The sequence below is a fragment of the Arvicanthis niloticus genome, chromosome 4 (assembly GCF_011762505.2).
Source record: "Arvicanthis niloticus isolate mArvNil1 chromosome 4, mArvNil1.pat.X, whole genome shotgun sequence".
NCBI lineage: Eukaryota > Metazoa > Chordata > Mammalia > Rodentia > Muridae > Arvicanthis > Arvicanthis niloticus.
This window is the reverse complement of record NC_047661.1, coordinates 68,235,226-68,252,556: the sequence shown is the minus strand read 5'-3', so window position 1 is coordinate 68,252,556 and position 17,331 is coordinate 68,235,226. Positions and strand designations below refer to the sequence as shown.

At 46.3% G+C, this 17,331-nt stretch overlaps 2 protein-coding genes and 1 long non-coding RNA gene across 17 annotated transcripts in view; 1 reads left to right on the top strand and 2 right to left on the bottom strand.

The window, feature by feature from the left end:
- LOC117707043 (GON-4-like protein) overlaps positions 1 to 5,158 on the bottom strand; it is a 73,125-nt gene extending 67,967 nt beyond the window's left edge. For 5 of the 7 annotated variants that reach the window (XM_034500353.2, XM_076932717.1, XM_076932716.1 and 2 more), the window contains exons 1-2: positions 2,357 to 2,510; positions 366 to 893 (exon numbers count right to left, since the gene is read on the bottom strand). In XM_034500353.2, coding sequence (XP_034356244.2) covers positions 366 to 893; positions 2,357 to 2,492 — 664 coding nt within the window. In that variant the 5' untranslated portion in view covers positions 2,493 to 2,510. Of the gene's footprint in view, positions 1 to 365; positions 894 to 2,258; positions 2,511 to 5,062 lie in introns of those variants that run through there. The other 2 variants (XM_076932720.1, XM_076932719.1) reach the window with 2 other exon arrangements.
- LOC143442030 (uncharacterized) lies at positions 4,045 to 12,499 on the top strand. The gene is made up of 3 exons (XR_013109913.1): positions 4,045 to 4,271; positions 10,803 to 10,909; positions 11,627 to 12,499. It is a non-coding gene; the product is annotated as an uncharacterized LOC143442030 (long non-coding RNA).
- The window catches only part of LOC117707044 (GON-4-like protein), a 53,940-nt gene continuing 46,996 nt past the window's right edge, over positions 10,388 to 17,331 (bottom strand). For all 9 annotated transcript variants that reach the window (XM_034500358.2, XM_034500357.2, XM_076932725.1 and 6 more), the window contains 4 exons: positions 15,431 to 17,116; positions 13,252 to 13,507; positions 12,499 to 12,683; positions 10,388 to 11,651 (listed from right to left, as the gene is read on the bottom strand). In XM_034500358.2, the coding sequence (XP_034356249.1) occupies positions 11,439 to 11,651; positions 12,499 to 12,683; positions 13,252 to 13,507; positions 15,431 to 17,116 (2,340 nt within the window). In that variant the 3' untranslated portion in view covers positions 10,388 to 11,438. The remainder of the gene's footprint in view (positions 11,652 to 12,498; positions 12,684 to 13,251; positions 13,508 to 15,430; positions 17,117 to 17,331) is intronic.

Below are 17,331 nucleotides of genomic sequence, written 5' to 3'. Positions count from 1 at the left end.
CACAGCTAAGTGACACACAGGTTACCTGTCTGTGCCTTATCTGAAATGCTTGGGTCCAGTAAGAACATGTGTATTCATGAGATATATTACAGATTACAAGCTTAAACCTTCAATTTATTTACTTAACATACACAGCACTTGTGCAGTCTGATGACAGTTCTATACAATATTCTTTTAATTCCTGACAGTTTGGACATAATCCACCCACAAGAGGTCAGGTGTGGGATTTTAAACTTACAGCATCCTGTTAGTACTCTAAAAGTAAAGTGTGAAGCATTTTGGAGTTTAGATCCTCAGATCAGAGATGTTCAACCTAAACAGGAAAACAAACAAACAAACAAACAAACCAGACCTTTCACTCTTACCTCCTTCTGCCTTGGCTTCTTCAGCAGGTTCTCCTGAAGGAGGCTCCTCTGGGACAGGGTGATCCCCTCCCTCTTCTCTGGTAACCTGCCCAGGTGTGGAGACAATTTTCTTCCCTTTCCTTGAAACAGAGGCCTGGACTCTCCCTTTATCCGTGAGTACAGGAAGGGAAGAAGACTCCAAGGAAGGAAGAGGGATGTCCTGAGACACGGCTACATCAACAGCTTCCACAACTGCTAAGTTCACATGCTGGGTGAGCATCTTAGAGCTTAAAGATGGACCCTCCATGCTGAGCTGATTGTCTACACCCTGCATGGAATGCACTTCAGGGCATACTGCAATGTCGTGACTCTGACCCCAGGACAGTGTCTCTGTCCCGCAGTCTGGGAGCTCCTCTGTTTCTGGCTTCACAGCTGCCTCTAGGTCCAAGTCATCACCCTCCTGGTCATCTTGCTGATGCGCAGACTCGGTCACTGCAGTTCTTCTCTTCTTACAGGGCAACATTTTACAAGTCCCACGTCTGTTCCATGCTAAAAGCATAAAAAGCAAGCCCTTATCATGTCAGTGGTCGTTAACAGAAATGACATTTATTCCATCATCATTTCATGCGCCCCACGTTTAATCATAAGCATAGTATTCCACACCAAATGCCTAGGACCTTTAGCAGAAGAAAGTCATTACAGTAGCTTAACTCAAATTCCACAATGAACAGTATGCTACGTTGCCTAAGGGATATCTCTTCAGCTTCCGTTACCTCAGACTTCATGTGGTAGTATATGCCTTTTCTCAGCCTAGAAGAGGCAGGTGGATCTCTGTGAGTTCAAAGCCAGACTGGCCTGCAACTGGCCGCCTGCACTGACATTCACATACTCGCACACACATAATCAGAAATAAAAAAAGTAAATCTTATAGCACTGTGTATCACTTTTCTAGTATCTTTGTCTTCCAGAGCTATGAAGTCAATTAGAAAAGAGAATTCTTAACTGATTTCTCCAGCATCCAGCATTATGTGGGTATTGTACACACTTGGTGACTCTTCCCTGAAGAGATGAATGAATGAAAGTGAGCATAAACAAAGCTCTGCTGCATCTGGACCAAGCGGGCAACATCCCCTTGGGTGCTGGAGGGTGAATTCCAATTTGCTGTAAATCTCAGGGTGATCATAGCTGTGATCCTGCTGCTTCCACAGGTGTTTCAGCAGGTCTCGTTTAATGAGTTAGGAACCCAAAGTTTTATGCATGTAAGGCAAGCAGTCTACCATCTGATTTCATCCCCAGCCCCTAGTTGCATCCTTCTATGCAGGAAACTCTTACTTTCATAAATAAGTTCAATGCCAGAATTAAGCTCACTCATGCCTGAAAGACCACTCAACAGTACCAGAGAAACCTTACTTAGAGTTTGATCTATAAAGCTAACCTTAAGCCTCTGCAATTCTCGTTCTCTGCGGCATTAAGAGAGGCCCCTCGCCCTAAGAGACCAGGTTCTTATCTTTGTAAAACTCAATAACCAAGAGAAGAATCGTAGATCCTGTCGGGGAGGGTGGTAAATGAGTAAGGAGTGGAGTAGGGATAACCTCGGCGATTCCTTATTTCACAGATGACTTCATAAGGTTCACGGAGGGAGATGGGAAGCGGGGAATAGCCACAGGCTGTTCAGTCAGAACTCTGCGGAGATCGCTCCGAGCTCTTCAAACTACAGTACCTCCAAGACTCTGCGCCTTAAAGGCCAGGAAACGTCGACCAAGAGTGAAGGAACGCCAAGGAGCGAGCAGTCCCAGAGCCCTCCTGAACAAGCATTTCACAGGAGTCCTAGCTCCGCTCTCCACCTCAGTGCTCAACGCTAGCCCAAGTCCGCACCACCACGCACACCCCTGCTATCCGATTCCCCTCACGCACCGGGAACCCAGCCTCGGAGCAGCTGCCCCTTATCCTGGGCAGCCTCCGCCCGGGAGTCCCACATCTAACGAGCTTCTTCCCGCCCCACCACACACTACCTTCAGAGGCCGGCTTGATCCCGCGGAAACTCAGCTTCCGCACCAGCGGAAGTAACGCAACGGCACCGGCTGACGTGCGCGCCCCCGAGGCGCGGGACCTGCACGTCAGGAGCATGCGCCAAACGACAGGCGCCATCTTATTTTAGGGCCTGGTGAAGCCACAGCCCCTATACGTCAGTTCATGGAAAAAGTAACACAACACATCACAAATAGATAGATGAGGAAGAGGCAGGCGGATCTCTGAATGCGGGGCCAGGCTGATCTACAGGACGAGCTCCAGGACAGCCAGGGCCACACACAGAAACCCTCTCTCAAAAAAGAAGAAAAAGAATGAAAGAAAGGGAAGGAGGGAGAAAGGCAAAAAGAGAGGGGCAGGGGCTGGGGAGGGGGGGAGACTCCCTACTCTTCTCTAGTTAGCTACCCAACTCAAAACCTGGGGGTGGGGAGTCCATAGTTTCCATAGTTTAGGTTGACAACTAATCACCCTCTCCAGGAAATACCTGGAACATAGGAAGAAAAAGAGAATTCCTAAAATCCAGAGAGATGCTTTATGTAGCTGAGGTCAAAGCTAGAATTGAACTCAACGTATAGCAGTCATTCATATCTGCATAATAATCTTTAGTTTGCAAAATGTGCTTTTTTTTTTAAAGATTATTTTATGTATATCAGCACACTGTCATTGTGTTCAGACACCAGAAGAGGGCATCAGATCCCAATGCTCTTAACTGCTGAGCCATCTCTTCAGCCCGCAAAATGTTCTTATACTAGGTGATTTGGTCACCACAATAAATCCTGTGGACCAATGAATACTTTAATCACTTTTTCCAGTTTCCAGATTCTGGCCCTGCAGGACAGATGAGCTCACAAAAATACCCAAATATCAAAAGGAGTCAGATATCTGTTATTTCAGTTCTAGCTCCTAATGTATTGACCCAGTGCCTAGTAAAGAGCCTATGCCATAATGTTCAAAAATTCAATCATGGCTTTTGGATATTTTCTGGTGTTTTATACTGCAGAGTACTAGATTTAAAGGCATGCACCACCACTGCCCAGAAGATTTTAGGTCTTTATTATTGTTTTTCCTTTTTTGAAATAGATTCTTGTTATACACCTCAGACTGGCCTGAAACTCTTGATCGTCGTGCTTCTGCCCAGATTTGATCTTTAGTAAGTTTCTCAAGTTTTAAGTTTTCAAAAATGCCTTCACTGTTTCAGGAGTGCAATAAAATATGGCCACCAATACTGAAACCATATAGAATTTTGTTTTCTCAACTTCTCGGGCACAGAAGGCTCAGCTTCTATCTATACAAACCCAGGCAACTAGAATTACAGCTTCAGAAGACGCAAAAGCAACTATCTTCCTGCCCTTCTGTATTTGGAGACTTATCCAAGACTGTCCTTGACTCTCCTTCCTCACCCACTCGAGTGATATAGTCACAGGAATGTGCGACTGAGCTAGCACAACACCTACACTTCTTATGGGGCTTTGAAATTCTAGCCACAAACGCCCACAGCTGTGAATGGGCGGAGACTCATCCTCGGGAAAACTCGGCAGTGGGAGGGGTCTTCTCGCGAAGAGCTTCCGGAATCTTTCGAGCATAGGCGGAGTCTTCTGCCGAGGGCCATTCGGAAAGAGGCGGAGCCTATCTCTCATCAGGACCAGTCTGACTGCACCTGCATCCTTAGCTCAGAGCATCCCTGGAGCATCTAAGTGGAAAGCGCAGCTAGCAACCAGGGATCGTACTGTCGCAGGGGCAGTCGGCCATGCACCTTCTCCTCCGCTGATCTGGAGGTCTACAGCCGCGGCCTCGGTACTGACCGAAATTCCCGAAGTTGTCTGACCTCTGCAAAAGTGTTTCTATCAACAGCCTCTGATTACAACATGGCTGAAATCACAAATATACGCCCCAGCTTTGGTAAGTAGAGCCTGACAAACTAATTTGGGGGTGGTCAGTGCCATTGCTAAGCTAGATAGCTGAGGAATAGGCGGAGGGATGAAGTCCAAATGGAATTCTTTAATTGCCAGCCCAGCCAAAATAGGGTCTGAGGTCGTGAGTCGAAGGTTGTGGAGAGCCTCTGAATTTCAGCTGTGGGCTGCAGGCTCTGGCAAGGGCAGAGTGCCACCGACGATAGGCAAGTCCAGGATGCTAAAACCTTGATGGTAAACCCTTGATGGTGCACTGTCAGCACGGCTGGAGGTGAGAAATGGCAAGCTTGCAGAGGATGTGACACCCCCCGCCCCTTTCTGGAGGAAGAGAGGTGGGGTAGGCCGAGCCCTCCCCCTAGGGGCACGCAGGGCGGTGCCCCTTCCTCCCCCCTCCTACTTCTGAGGGCTGCAGGAGAGGAAAGTGGCACGGGGAATGGGACATCAAGATGGCAGCGTGGAGGCTATGGGCTGTATGGCTGGAAGCCAAGGGAGGCGGAGGCCTCCAGGGAAAGAAGGGTGCGGGGGTGGGGAACACAAATGAAGCCACTCCTTAAGCCAGTCAGAGGGTTGCTAGGGCTGGGGTAAAATGCTAGCCCTGCATGCTTCATTCTGCACCGTAATGGTGTAGTCCTTCGCGGTGTTACCAAATGGCGCTTGGCGCCGCCGGGCGGAGAGATGACGTGATGTCTATTTCTGAACCTCCTGGCAGTGCCTAGGCGCCCCTTCCGGGGCCTTTGTTCCCTGTTTCCCTGGTCTGGCTTTTCAAAAAGGGGGACTCACCCGCGCTGGTGCTGGCAGGGGAGGCTATCCTGGCCTGGGGGAGGGGCTGGAGAGGCCCAGCCCGGGGGAGGCCGCTTTGTGTACCACAGAAAGCATTACGTCATCTCGGAACGGCTGATCCAAGACCTAGCCCTCTGGGTTCTGAGAGCACTTTTACACTCCCTGGGGCAGAAAGTGCTGTGGTAAATAGGTGGGAAAAAAGCAAGAGAGGCTTGGCCAAGTCGTTTCCTCTTGGGGAACTCCTCCATAACGATCCAGGAGCGCAAACTTCTCATGCTTTGCTCCAGACCACATACATAAGTAAAATAAAATTGTCCTTTTATCGGAGTAATCAAGTGAGAGTTGTTGCAAAACAAACCTAGAACCTGCATGTGTTTTAAAAGAGTATATTCCTCAGACAATCTGGGTGTGAGCATTAGGTTCCAAAATGTAGGGGTAGAGACACAAGCCAAAGTACTTTTAAAAAAATGACTTTTCTCGCTCCCAAGTAAGGGGTATATATATGGAACTGAACAGAACCCAATGTTCTGTATTGTCTCAACATAATAAGACATCAGATCTCAGAGAAAGCATCCAGACAATGGATCTTCACACTCCTCAGCCCTTGTTCCCATTTGACCCCAAGGCTGAGTCTTATTATATTTCTTCAGCTTTGCTCTCTGTCTCTATCCTTTAAGTCTTGAGTTTTCCAAACTGAAATCCACTTTGTGATCACATGAGAAACCCAGGATTTTCTTCATATTCTTTTGCTTCTCAAACTCTTTTTCCAGCAGAGTCCTTTCTCTAACTGCAATTCTAGAGTCTTTTGAAAATAGATGAAACAGACCCTAGATTTGTGGTTTCTTTACTTCCTGAGTTCAAGGCAAGTTTAGGGCTATTTGAGTTCAAAACCAGACTGGACAAGGTCATAAAACTGGTCTCTAAAAGCAAGGAGCCAGGGATGGTGGTTCAAGGCATTTCCCCCAGCACTTGGAAGACTAAGGTAGAATTGCCATGAGTTCAAAGTAACCCTGAAGGAATCCAGTTAGCCTGGGCTAGAGAGTGAAGCCTTGTCTTAAAAAAAAAAAAATAAAACAAAATAAAAAAGTGATCCAGGCATGATGGCTGACGCTACAATCCTAACACTGGGAAGGTAGAGTTTAGAACATTCAGAATTCACAGGCCAGGGCCAGGAATGATGACAAAGTGAGTTCTAGCCTTAGAGCCCTCATAAGGTGGAAGGAGACCTTAGCTGTGGGCTTTGGGGCTAGAATTTCAAAGCCCAATAAGAAGTTGTTGCTGTCTTCAGACACACCAGAAGAGAGCATCAGATCCCATTAGAGATGGTTGTGAGCCACCATGTGGTTTCTGGGAATTGAACTCAGGACCTCTGGAAGAACATTCAGTGCTCTTAACCACTGAGCTATATCTCTAGTCCTATTTCTGAAGAAATTAAAGTCTAATTTTTTTTTTTTTTAAATTCTCGTCTGAGCAGAGGCTAAAGGAATTGGGAATATCTCATGTATCTCCAGATCCCTAGACCCTTACAGATTGACCCAAAGAGAGCTGCCACTCTCACATTTTCATTTGTTACAAAATACTTTAAAGCCTAGCACTTGACAGAGGACACACAGGTCAATATTCAACTAGACATGACCTTGAAAAACAAAAGGTAACCAATTAGGAAAATAAATAATTTTATTCTTTATCCGTTAAATCATTCATTCACTCTGTGTGCACAAACACACAACATGGGAATACCTCAGATGTCAGTCCTTCTCATTCACCTTCTTTCAGAAAAGTCTTCTTGTTATACTTTGGTGTTTGATTGTTTTGCTTTGCTTTGCTTTGCTTTGCTTTGGTAGTTTGGTTTGGGGTTTGGTTTGGTTGGTTGGTTTGGTTTGGTTTCGTTTGGTTTGTTGGTTGGTTTGGTTTGGTGTTTGGTTTGGTGGTTTGGTTTGGTGGTTTGGTTTGGTGGTTGGTTTGGTTTGGTTTGGTTTGGTTGTTTGGTTTGGTTTGGATGTTTGGTTTGGTTTGGTTTGGTTTGGTTTGGTTTGGTTTGGTTTGGTTTTTGAGACAAGTTCTCACTTTGTAGCTCCAGCTGTCCTGAAACTGGATCTATGGACCTGACTGGCCTCCATCTCACAGAGACCTGCCTCTGCATCCTAGATGCTGAGATTAAAGGCCTGCACCATCATACCTAGCTGCTTATTTTCTTTCTTCTTCCATGGCTTTTGTTTTTGTTTTGTTTTATCTTCTTTGAGACAGTAGCTCTCTATGTAATTATGGTTGTCCCTGAGCTTTCTCTATAGATCAAACTAATCTCAAACTCAAAGAGATCCTCCTGCCTCTGCCTTTTGAGTGCTGGGATTAAAGGAGTTCACCACCACACCTGGCACTCATTTTGTTATTTCTCTTCTGCATATGGAAGGCTAGCTGAGCCTTGAACTTCTGGAGATTCCTATCTTCCCATAGGCCTGCTAGAAAGACAGATGCATGAGCTGTGCGCCGAGCTTTAAATGGGTTCCCAGAATTCAAACTCACATTCTTGTGCTTGCAAGATAAGGACTTCTATTCACTGAGCCATCTCTCTAGCCCCAATTTTTGTTTGTTTGTTTGTTTGTTTTGAGATAGGTTCTCATGTAGCCCAGGCTAGCCTAGAACTTGCTCTGTAGCTGAAGATGGCTTTGAATTCCTGATTCTCTTACCTCCACTTCTGAGCGCTGAAGTTGTAAACATGGGCCACTGGACCCAGTCACATACAATGCTGGAGATCAAGCAGTGTAGGTGAGCATTCTATCAACAGAGCTATGTCACCAGCCCCACAGCTACTTAAAACAGTCACTGAGCAGTGAGCTGGGCAGTGGTAGTGAATGCCTTGAATCCCCATACTAGGCAGGCAGTGGCAGGAGGATCTCTGTAAGTTTAAGGCCAGCCTGGTCTACAGAATGAGTTCTGGGGGAGCCAGCAACACAGCAAAAAGATGTCTTGAAAAGAATAAACAAAAAAATACGTACATACGTATGTACATATATACATACATGCATACGTGCATACATGCATACATACATGCATACATACATGACTCACTTCAGTCATTCATTCCAACTCCCTTTTCCTACCAAACTTTTCATTAGAGCAAGGAAGAGGGCCTTGAATTTCACCATATGCTGTTTCTAGTTCTCTGTCTACGTATTGGGGATAGAATTCGGAAACAATACTGAGATGAATGTGAATGTAGGGCAGACATGGGGATGGTGGAGTAAGCACCTGAGGAAGCCACACACGGGAACCTGCTTTGCTTCCATCCTCGGTTCTCCAGAATGCCTGTCTTTTCTTTTCTCCACCTATCTTTGTTGTCTCCATGGCAATCGATGCATCATAAGTAGCAGCAGGTTCCCTCAGTGACACCACACAGTAGAACCAAAGACCTGTGCAGACATCTCCCAGTCTTGGCCTTTAGACTTCCTTTTCAAATTACGCTCAAAAAATACCTGTCTCAGGCCAGCAAGATAGCTCAGCAGGTGGGGAGCGCTTGCTGCCAAGCCTGATTGATGATCTGAGTTCCAGCTATGAGACCCACAGCTGGTGGAGGAGAGAACAGACTCCTGAGCTGTCCTCTGCCCTCTCTCCGTGTACGTGTCCTCATACACATTGCACACACATACCTATCCTCAAGATGTGGTGGCTCACACCTGTAATCCCAGCCAGCACTTGGGAGACTGAGACAGGAAGCCTGCCCTGATGCTTACCTTCATAGTTCCCTTCCACCCTCTTCTCACAGTCAGTCAGTGATCACCTTCTCTAAACAACAGCCAACCATCTGCCGGAAAGCGCTTGGCTGGGCAGTGGAGAGCCACGTTTTCATATTGGAGCCATCGTGATTGACCATGCGGTTGTTTACACACAGATTTACCTAGCTTTTGTTAAATGTCAGAAACTCAGATTTGAGAACGAACAGGATGGGTTCTTGCCTCTAAACTTTTCTTAAAAGCGATTATCTTACCGAGTGATGTAAGCAAACATGAGTATGGATGAGGCATGGACATGCGCATCGTGCTTTCCCGCGGTAGTGATGGCCTTTCTCCTTACCTATATGACTTCAAAGTGAAGACTATTTGTTTCTTACTGGTTCTCAGCTTTCACTGAATGGTGAAATATTGAGTTAGAAAAGATTTCAGAGATGGGGTGTTATGACACACTGGGGAGGCAGAGGCAGGCAGATCCTTCTGAGTTCAAGGCCAGAGTGACAGTGTGAGACCCAGACTTAAAGAAAAGGAGAGAGAGAGAGAGAGAGAGAGAGAGAGAGAGAGAGAGAGAGAGAGAGACTGAATACGTGGCTCAGCAGTGAATAGCACTGGCTGCTCTTCCAGATGACATGAGTTCAATTCCCAGCACCCACATAGCAGCTCACAACTGTCTGTAACTCCAGTTCTAGGGGATCTAACACCCTCACACAGACACACATGCCACAGCTGAACACCAACATATATCAATAAAAACAAGTCATTAGAAACCTTTTTTTAGGGCTGGAGAGATGGCTCAGTGGTTAAGAGCACTAATTGATCTTCCAGAGGTCCTGAGTTCAATTCCCAGCAACACATGGTGGCTCACAGCCATCTGTAACGGATCCTCCGATGCCTTCTTCTGGTGTGTCTGAAGACACCTACAGGGCACTCTTTTTTTTTTTTTTTTTTTTAAAAAAAAAAAAAAAAAAAAAAAGAAACCTTTTTTTAAAGAAAGAGAAACTTTGAAGAATAAATGGTCCAATCACCACTAGGAGAAATCCCTTTTATTATTTATTTGTTTACTTATTCATTTAGGGTTTTGTTGTTGTTTGTAACAAGGTCTCACCATGAAACTCAGGCTGGCTTTTTACTGTCAGTTTTTATTTGTTTTTAGATTTTATTTATCGGGCGGAGTGGAGGCTATCCCACATCTTTAATCCTGTGACTCAAAGGGAAGGGCAGGGGAATCTCTGTGAGTTCAAGGCCATTGGTCTTCATAGTGAGTTCCAGGACAGCCAGAGCTTTGTGATGACATCCTGTCTAGGAAACAAAATATTTTATATATGTGTGTGTGTGTGTGTGTGTGTGTGTGTGTGTGTGTGTGTGTGTGTGTTCTGCCTGCAAGTGTGCCTGTATATCAGCAGGTACATGCCCATAATAGAAACCAGGAAAGATCACCGGATCTCTTGGAATTGCAGTTACAAAGGTTGTTAGCCATCATGTGGGTGTTGGGAATTGAACCTTGGGCCTGTGGAACCTGGGATTCCAAAGTCAAGGTCAGCATGGGGTACACATGAGAATTGTCTCAAATAAAACAAATAAAAGAGATACATACATCTCAAGTTTGTCCTTATTTTATTTTATGGATTATAAAATATGATATTCAAACTCAAATGGAACGTCAAAGAGTAGAAATTATTTTTGCATATATGTTCATTTGATCCTCACAGTAATGCCAGAAGATGAACATTAAATTTATAGTTGAGACAACACCAAATGAGCAATCTGTCAAAATAATGTGGTTTCTCCTTTATCCCCGTTCCTGTTTCTACCTGTCAGAACGAGAAGACTAGTCTGACTACTATTGCATATTCATATTCTCTTCCTCCTCCTCCTCCTCTTCCTCCTCCTCTTCCTTCCCACCTCCCCCCTCCTCCCAAGGTCAGGGACAGTACTTAGGAGTCACCACATACATCACGTGACTCCTCCCATTTCAACTCTTAGTCTTCAGCTCCTTTTGTTTTTGGAGACAGGGTTTCACTATGGACCACAGAAACGAGAATCCTGAAAAAGCATCAATCCTAGGCTGGTCCTGCATCAGCAGCAATCGTTCTGGCTCAGTTTCCTGAATGCTAAAATTGTAAGTATGTGTGTACACACACACACACCATCCCCTCGCCCACTTACAACTCTCTAGTCTCTTATCTTGCTCTAGTTTTCTGTGAAAAATTATCTTCATAAAAGATAATGTACTACATATTGACTATTCTTATCATCTATACGTTACAGACTTTCTTGAGACTGAAAGCTCTATTGAGGGCAGAAATATTAGTATTTTTTAACTGCTATTCTTAGCTTCAAGATTTGCCTGACACTCAACAATTGCTTAGTATAAAGGAGATGGGGTACGATGGTGCACTCGAGGGGCAGAGGCAGGAGGATCTCTTTGCAGCCTGATCTAAACAACCAGTTGAAGCCAACAGAGGCTACCTAGAAACTCCATGTATGTAAAAAAAAAAAAAAAAAAATGTACTTTTCACCAGTGAGGAGGGAGGGCAGAGTGTGACTTATCAAGATCTCCACTGGTACTATACATAAAACTCTGTAAACAAATGAGAAGACTGGAATTGTCTTGATTGACTGCATTCAAGCCCCTCTGCCTCTGCCCGTCAAAGTGGACTTACGAGTCCACAGGACAGGGCTTGCTCAGGCAACAGGAACGCAACAAAGTCCTTCAGGAGCTGAGGCCAGTCTTGGAGAAGGGTCTGCAAGCTCCTGAAGAGGTCCACAGCGCTGTGCATCTGGGTGCTTGACTCAAATTCATAGATGATCTGAAGGAAATCTTCGTATTTGCCAGGGACATGCTGGAGAGCTTCTCGGACCTACAAGGAATACGTCCAACAGTAAGCACCCTTCTTTGGGCCTGTAATCCTAACAAGGGCACAGGAGGCAGTGACACTCACCGGGCTCTAAGAGCTCCCGTCAGAGTCACGCCTCGGACCCAAGAAGTAACAGAACATACAGAACGAGCGCAAGGCAGAACTCCTTTCCTCTGAGGGGCAACTGGACAACCTCTAAACTATTAAAAACTAGGGACTTCTTTTCACAGCCTTAAGCTTTGCTTTCTGACGTCAGCACTGCATCAACCAGATAAGAGGCATTTGTATATGGATTCTAAGACATGGCATACCAAGATACAGAATACATGAACTTAGAATGTTAATAAAATGATAGCAGACAAGAACCTCGCTTTGCTGGGTTAACTAAGGAGGAAGCTGCACAGTGTACCTAGAGACACAAGACCAAGGTTCGCTGCCCTGAGATCCGCTCTCCCAGCATGCACACTGAGAACTGCCATTCTTTTCACTGAATGCTCAGTGAAGGTCCTGTATCGGCCCAATCGGGGAAGTCACAACTTGCCACTGAGGGAGGCAATATGGTCTTTCTCCTAATTTCTGGGTGAAAAAGAGATGAGATGAGCGAGAGTCGGGGCACCAATGACCAAGACACACATCTCCCGCCATCATTAGAGAACGCTGTGGCAGACACAAAGTCTACTGTGCACCTAGAGAAAAGACTTGGTTTTGGTTGTGCTGGGGCTGACCCAGCCTTGCCCATGCTAGACAAGTATTCTGTTGCTAAGCTACCCCTTAATCATGCTTAGAGCATCTCCCTCCAACGCGGCAGCTCCAAATGCTCACAGACTGGCAATTGGCAGCAGTTGCCTACCCTGGTTAGGTAAGCCTGTGCAAACGCCAGGTCCTTCTGCTCCCTGAGTGGGTCGTGGTCCAGAATGTCCTCATCATACAGCAACAGCAGCTTAGAGGTGTCTTTGCTGGCCCGAGCCCGACTTCCCCGTCTGTTTCGAGCCCGATGACTGCTCCGCCCCTTTCCAGCAGCTTTGATGCTCTCTCCTTGGAGAAGTGAACAAGATTCTTTCTCAATCCTTGTAACCGTTCTACCCAGCACAAGTGCCACCCCATGCACTCCAACCAAGACCACAGCACAGCTAGGGAAGAGTAGCTAGGTCAGCAGCAGAGCCAGCCTGTCTCCATGACAGCACTAGTGCTGCCCAGTGCACCACACGCCCTTCAATAGCCACGGGGACACAGAAGGACCATGAGTTCTGCAGCTGAGAAAGGAGTCCAAGGCTGGGAAGAGGAGAGGTGACCTAACAGAAAAATACTGCCTGAGCTACAGTGTAGGACCCTGCCTCAAACAACAGAAGAGAAGCTGAAGGCGGAACATGAAAGCCAAACAGCTCTTAGCCTCTAGCACACAAGAGGCAAGAAATGCAGATAAAACACAGGACAACCTAGTGTAAACCAAGTGTTGATGAGAATTTAACATTCTGTAAAGAGGCGGCTCCAGTCTGCTTGGGGAGGGAAGAAAAGCTCCAGGAGACAAAGCCCACTCTGCACACTGTCTCTGGGCAATGCAGCTAAGGGAAACATACCCTCCTTGGGAAGCTGCTACACTTACCTGCTGGGGTTATGCTGGTCTCTACTTCTGGAGCAGTCTGAGGTGAGGCCAAGGTAGAAGGAGGTTTCTCAGCAGCATCTCCAACTGCTTCATCATTCACTTCATCCTCTTTTTGCAAGGTTTCCATTCCTTCTGCCTCTTCTTCCTCTTCTTCTTCTGGCTCAGAGTTCTCCTCCTGAGAGTTCTCTTCCTCAGACTCACCCTCCTGACTCATCCGCCTCTCAGATGCCAGCCAAGTCAGTTTCTCCATTGTTTCCTGAAAAAGTATCACATTGCTAAGGTTCGGTCTGTCACTCTGTATTGTAATGATAAACTCTGTACAGAAGGTCTACCTATGAGTGACTTCTCATGCTTACCAGCTTCTGTTGTGCAAACCTTGTTCCTTAATTTAAAAATATTGGTTAAATAAAAATGGCTACAGCCAATTACTAGAGGGATTAGAGGTAGGCAGGTTTTTTAGTTACCTGGCTGTGCATGGCAGAAGAACAAAGAGGGAAAGAACAAGGACAAGGAGAAAGAAGGCACCATGAGAGGAGATGAACCATGAGCACATGGCCAGGAAAAGTTACAAGTTTTGGGGGAACAATGCTGGGGAAGTAGCCAGGCCAGTAGTTGGAAAAGTAGATTAGGGATTAACCCCGAGTAATTATCAAAAGCCAAATACCCTAAGCAAAGTCTGGGTCTCGTTCATTTGTAAGGCAGTCGGGATAGGATTAAATTTGTTTCCAAGAGCTCCTAGCAGCTCCCAGAATGAAGTACAGGAGCTGCAGCATGAGGCTCAGAAGCAAAGCAGGGCCAGCACTCAGAACTAAAGAAGCCTGAGGGAGTGAGGACAGCTTTGCTTTTGCCATGCCCGCGACAGGAACTTTTTCACCTTTTCACCTTCTCCTCCTCTTCCTCCTCCTATTTCTTTGCTTCTTCTCTCACGGCTAGGAATTGAATCAGGGCCTTGCACATGTGAAGTATAGGCTCTATGTTTGCTTGGTTTGGTTTTTCAAGACAAGATTTCTTTGGCTGTCCTGGAACTCACTCTATAGACCAGGCTGGCCCTGTACTCAGAGATCTACCTGCCACTGCCTCCCAAGTGCTGGGACTTGGTGTGCACCACCATGGCCTGACAGGTACATGTTCTACTGTTTAGCTAGTCCTCTATTTCTTATGATTATTTAAAATTATTTTTAATTATTACTTTATTATTTTATGAGTATAAGTTTTGTCTACATGTAGATCTGTATACCACACACCTGTCAAGGCCTGAAAAGGGCATCAGATTCCCTACAACTGGAGTTACTGAGGGTTGTGAGCAGCCATGTGGGTGCTGCGACCCAAAGCTGCATCCTCTGGAAGAACAACAAGTGATACTAACTGAAGAGCCATCTCTCCAGCCTTCATGGGCTATTCTTTTTTAAATCACATTTATTTATGGCTGTGTGCATGCACAGGGGTACATGTACACCATGGCACTCATGGAGGGGGTCCGAGGAAAACTTATGAAAATCAGTTCTCTCCTTATACCATGTGGTGGGTAACTCTACCCATGGCCTCATTGCCATGAAGCTTATTTTTGGTTTTTTGGTGTTTTGTTTTGTGGTATGTAAAGTATGCTTAGGGCAGTCAGTGAGGTAACTCAACAGGTACAGGCATCTGCTATAAGTCTGACAACATGAGCTCAACTCCTGGGACCCACACGACAGAAGGATAACCACCTCGTCCTGCTCCTCTGAGCTCTACACACGTCATCGCATGGATTCACTATATAAATAAATGAATAGTGTAAAAAATTTTTAAAAATTAAGTGGTCAGCCGGGCGGTGGTGGCGCATGCCTTTAATCCCAGCACTTGGGAGGCAGAGGCAGGCGGATTTCTGACTTCGGGGCCAGCCGGGTCTACAGAGTGAGTTCCAGGACAGTCAAGACTACAAAGTGAAACCCTGTCTCGAAAAACCAAAAAAAAAAAAAAAAAAAAAAAAAAAAAAAATTAACTGGTCAAGTAATTCAAACTAATTCAAATTAACACTTATATGAGTTTAATTCAAAGAAAATGTCCCCTTTACATAGCACTTCAAACAAAGGTCAAAATTATGTTCCACAAATACTCAAGGGTCAAGTAACAGTTTATGGCTATAATGTAATAAATTAAACATTCTATCAAGTCCCCATACTACTGTTCTGGCCCTTACCTGGAGTTCTGGGACAGAAAGCACAGACTCTTCAGAAGCTGATGACAGTTCATCTTCTTCATCTTGGGTGAGATCATCAAGGTCCTCCTCCTCTTCTTCCTCAGGCCCGTCCTTCTCCCCTCCAGTGTCTGGTCCTGCTGGTATTCCCACAGACTGACCATCAGCGCTGGCTGAGTCCTCTGGCTTCCCTGGAGGACTGCCAAGAACCGTGGCCTGGTCCATGGAAGATGGAGTGCCTTTTGGCAATCCTTTGCTTGCATCCCTACTTGCAAATCCCTCGTCAGGAGCATCTTGGGACACAGAAGGGGATTTAGTGGCCTGCGTCTCTTCCCTCTGCAGGACTGTCTGTTTCCTCCTCTCCCCAGTACTAGGCGTCTCCTGTGAGGAGTCCCTGTCTAACTCCACAGAACCCTCCTCTTTCACTTCCTCGCCAACGTCCTGCTTGGGGAAATAGCTGGAGATTTCCTCCATACAATCCTCAGCTTCCATCTTGACCATATTTAATAAATCCTTCGATGGAGAGTTCAGAGATTCCTGGAGATTCTGAGGCAATGGCTCCACAGCATGCCCACCATCTTCTGTTTTTACAACAGTCCAGCCGCAGGCACTGGACTCAGAGAACGCTTCCTGGCTTCCTGTATCTGAAGGCCATGGCCTGGGCTCCTCTTTGGAGAAGACAGCAGTACAGAGAGGAGTTAGTTCCTGGGGTTTCAATTTGGATTCAGGGTTCTGAGGAGCATTTTTCCCTTCCGCCATATCCAAGTTCACTTGGGCCTTATCTTCAGGAATAGATGTCACAGGAAGCGTCAGAGGATTGCTGGAAACAATTAGGGGGGGTATGGATGAGGCCACAAGGGGCTGGTTTAGTGAACAGGGGAAAGAGGTAGGGTTAACAAGGAGAGTGGTGATAGGAATGGTCTGGGGATTGGGTGCCACAGCTGCAGTAACAGGCTGGATCATGTTACAACCACCACCGAGGCTTACGACCTTCACTGTGGTGGCAGGAACTGTGAAGATGACAGGGGTGGGGTGGATGATGGGAGCAGGTTTCACACACGGGGAAGCCTTGGCTCCTTTTCTTCTTGTTGGCTTACACCTGACATATGGCTTTTCAAATTTAGAAGGGGACAGAGAGGGCAACATTAACTTGGGTGTAGAGGAAGAAGGCAGTGCTGACTGAGACTTGGACAAGGGGAAGCTGGTCCTGGCTTCAGACCCACAAGGCATAGCAGGCAGTGCTGCAGGAGACTCAAAACCATCTTCTCCACGGACCCCCACTGAGGGGAAACCTGGAAGTGTCTGTAAGACAGTAGCTGGCTGGATTAGATGAGGAATCTGGACCACCGTGTTGCTTGGAGGGATTTCTGACTGAGTTGGCCAGGTTGCCATTTTCCCAGGGTTGAACATAGGCTGAACGGAGGGGCTGGGTTGGATAAGGAGGGGCTTCTGGACCAATGGCCGCTTCTGTCGCCAAGCCTTTCTGGAGAAACGCTTGGAAACTGGCTTCAGTTTGAGTACTACACCTTTGGGCAGCAGCAGTGGGTATTGAGTTTCACTCCCTAGGACTGGGCTGGCTTTCTCTAAGTGCTGATCTGTGCTGGTCTCAGCAGCTGTGATCACACTTCCGCCCTCTGTAGCACCTTCAGCTATGTTCCGCAGTTCATCCTGAATGGACTGTAGACTGGCCTACAGGACAAGAACACTCTGCTCTAGCACACATCAGGAGTTAGGGGAAAGAAAACCTAGCTTTCTGGATTCTAAGGATTACTGAAAGGCAGCCTCAACATATGGTTCCAAGAAGGGTTTTTCTCTGCATCAATTTTCTAACACTTCCTGAATTTACTTTGGTAAGTTATCACTTAACTCCTATAGGAGCTTTTAGTGACTTCTGCCTCATACAG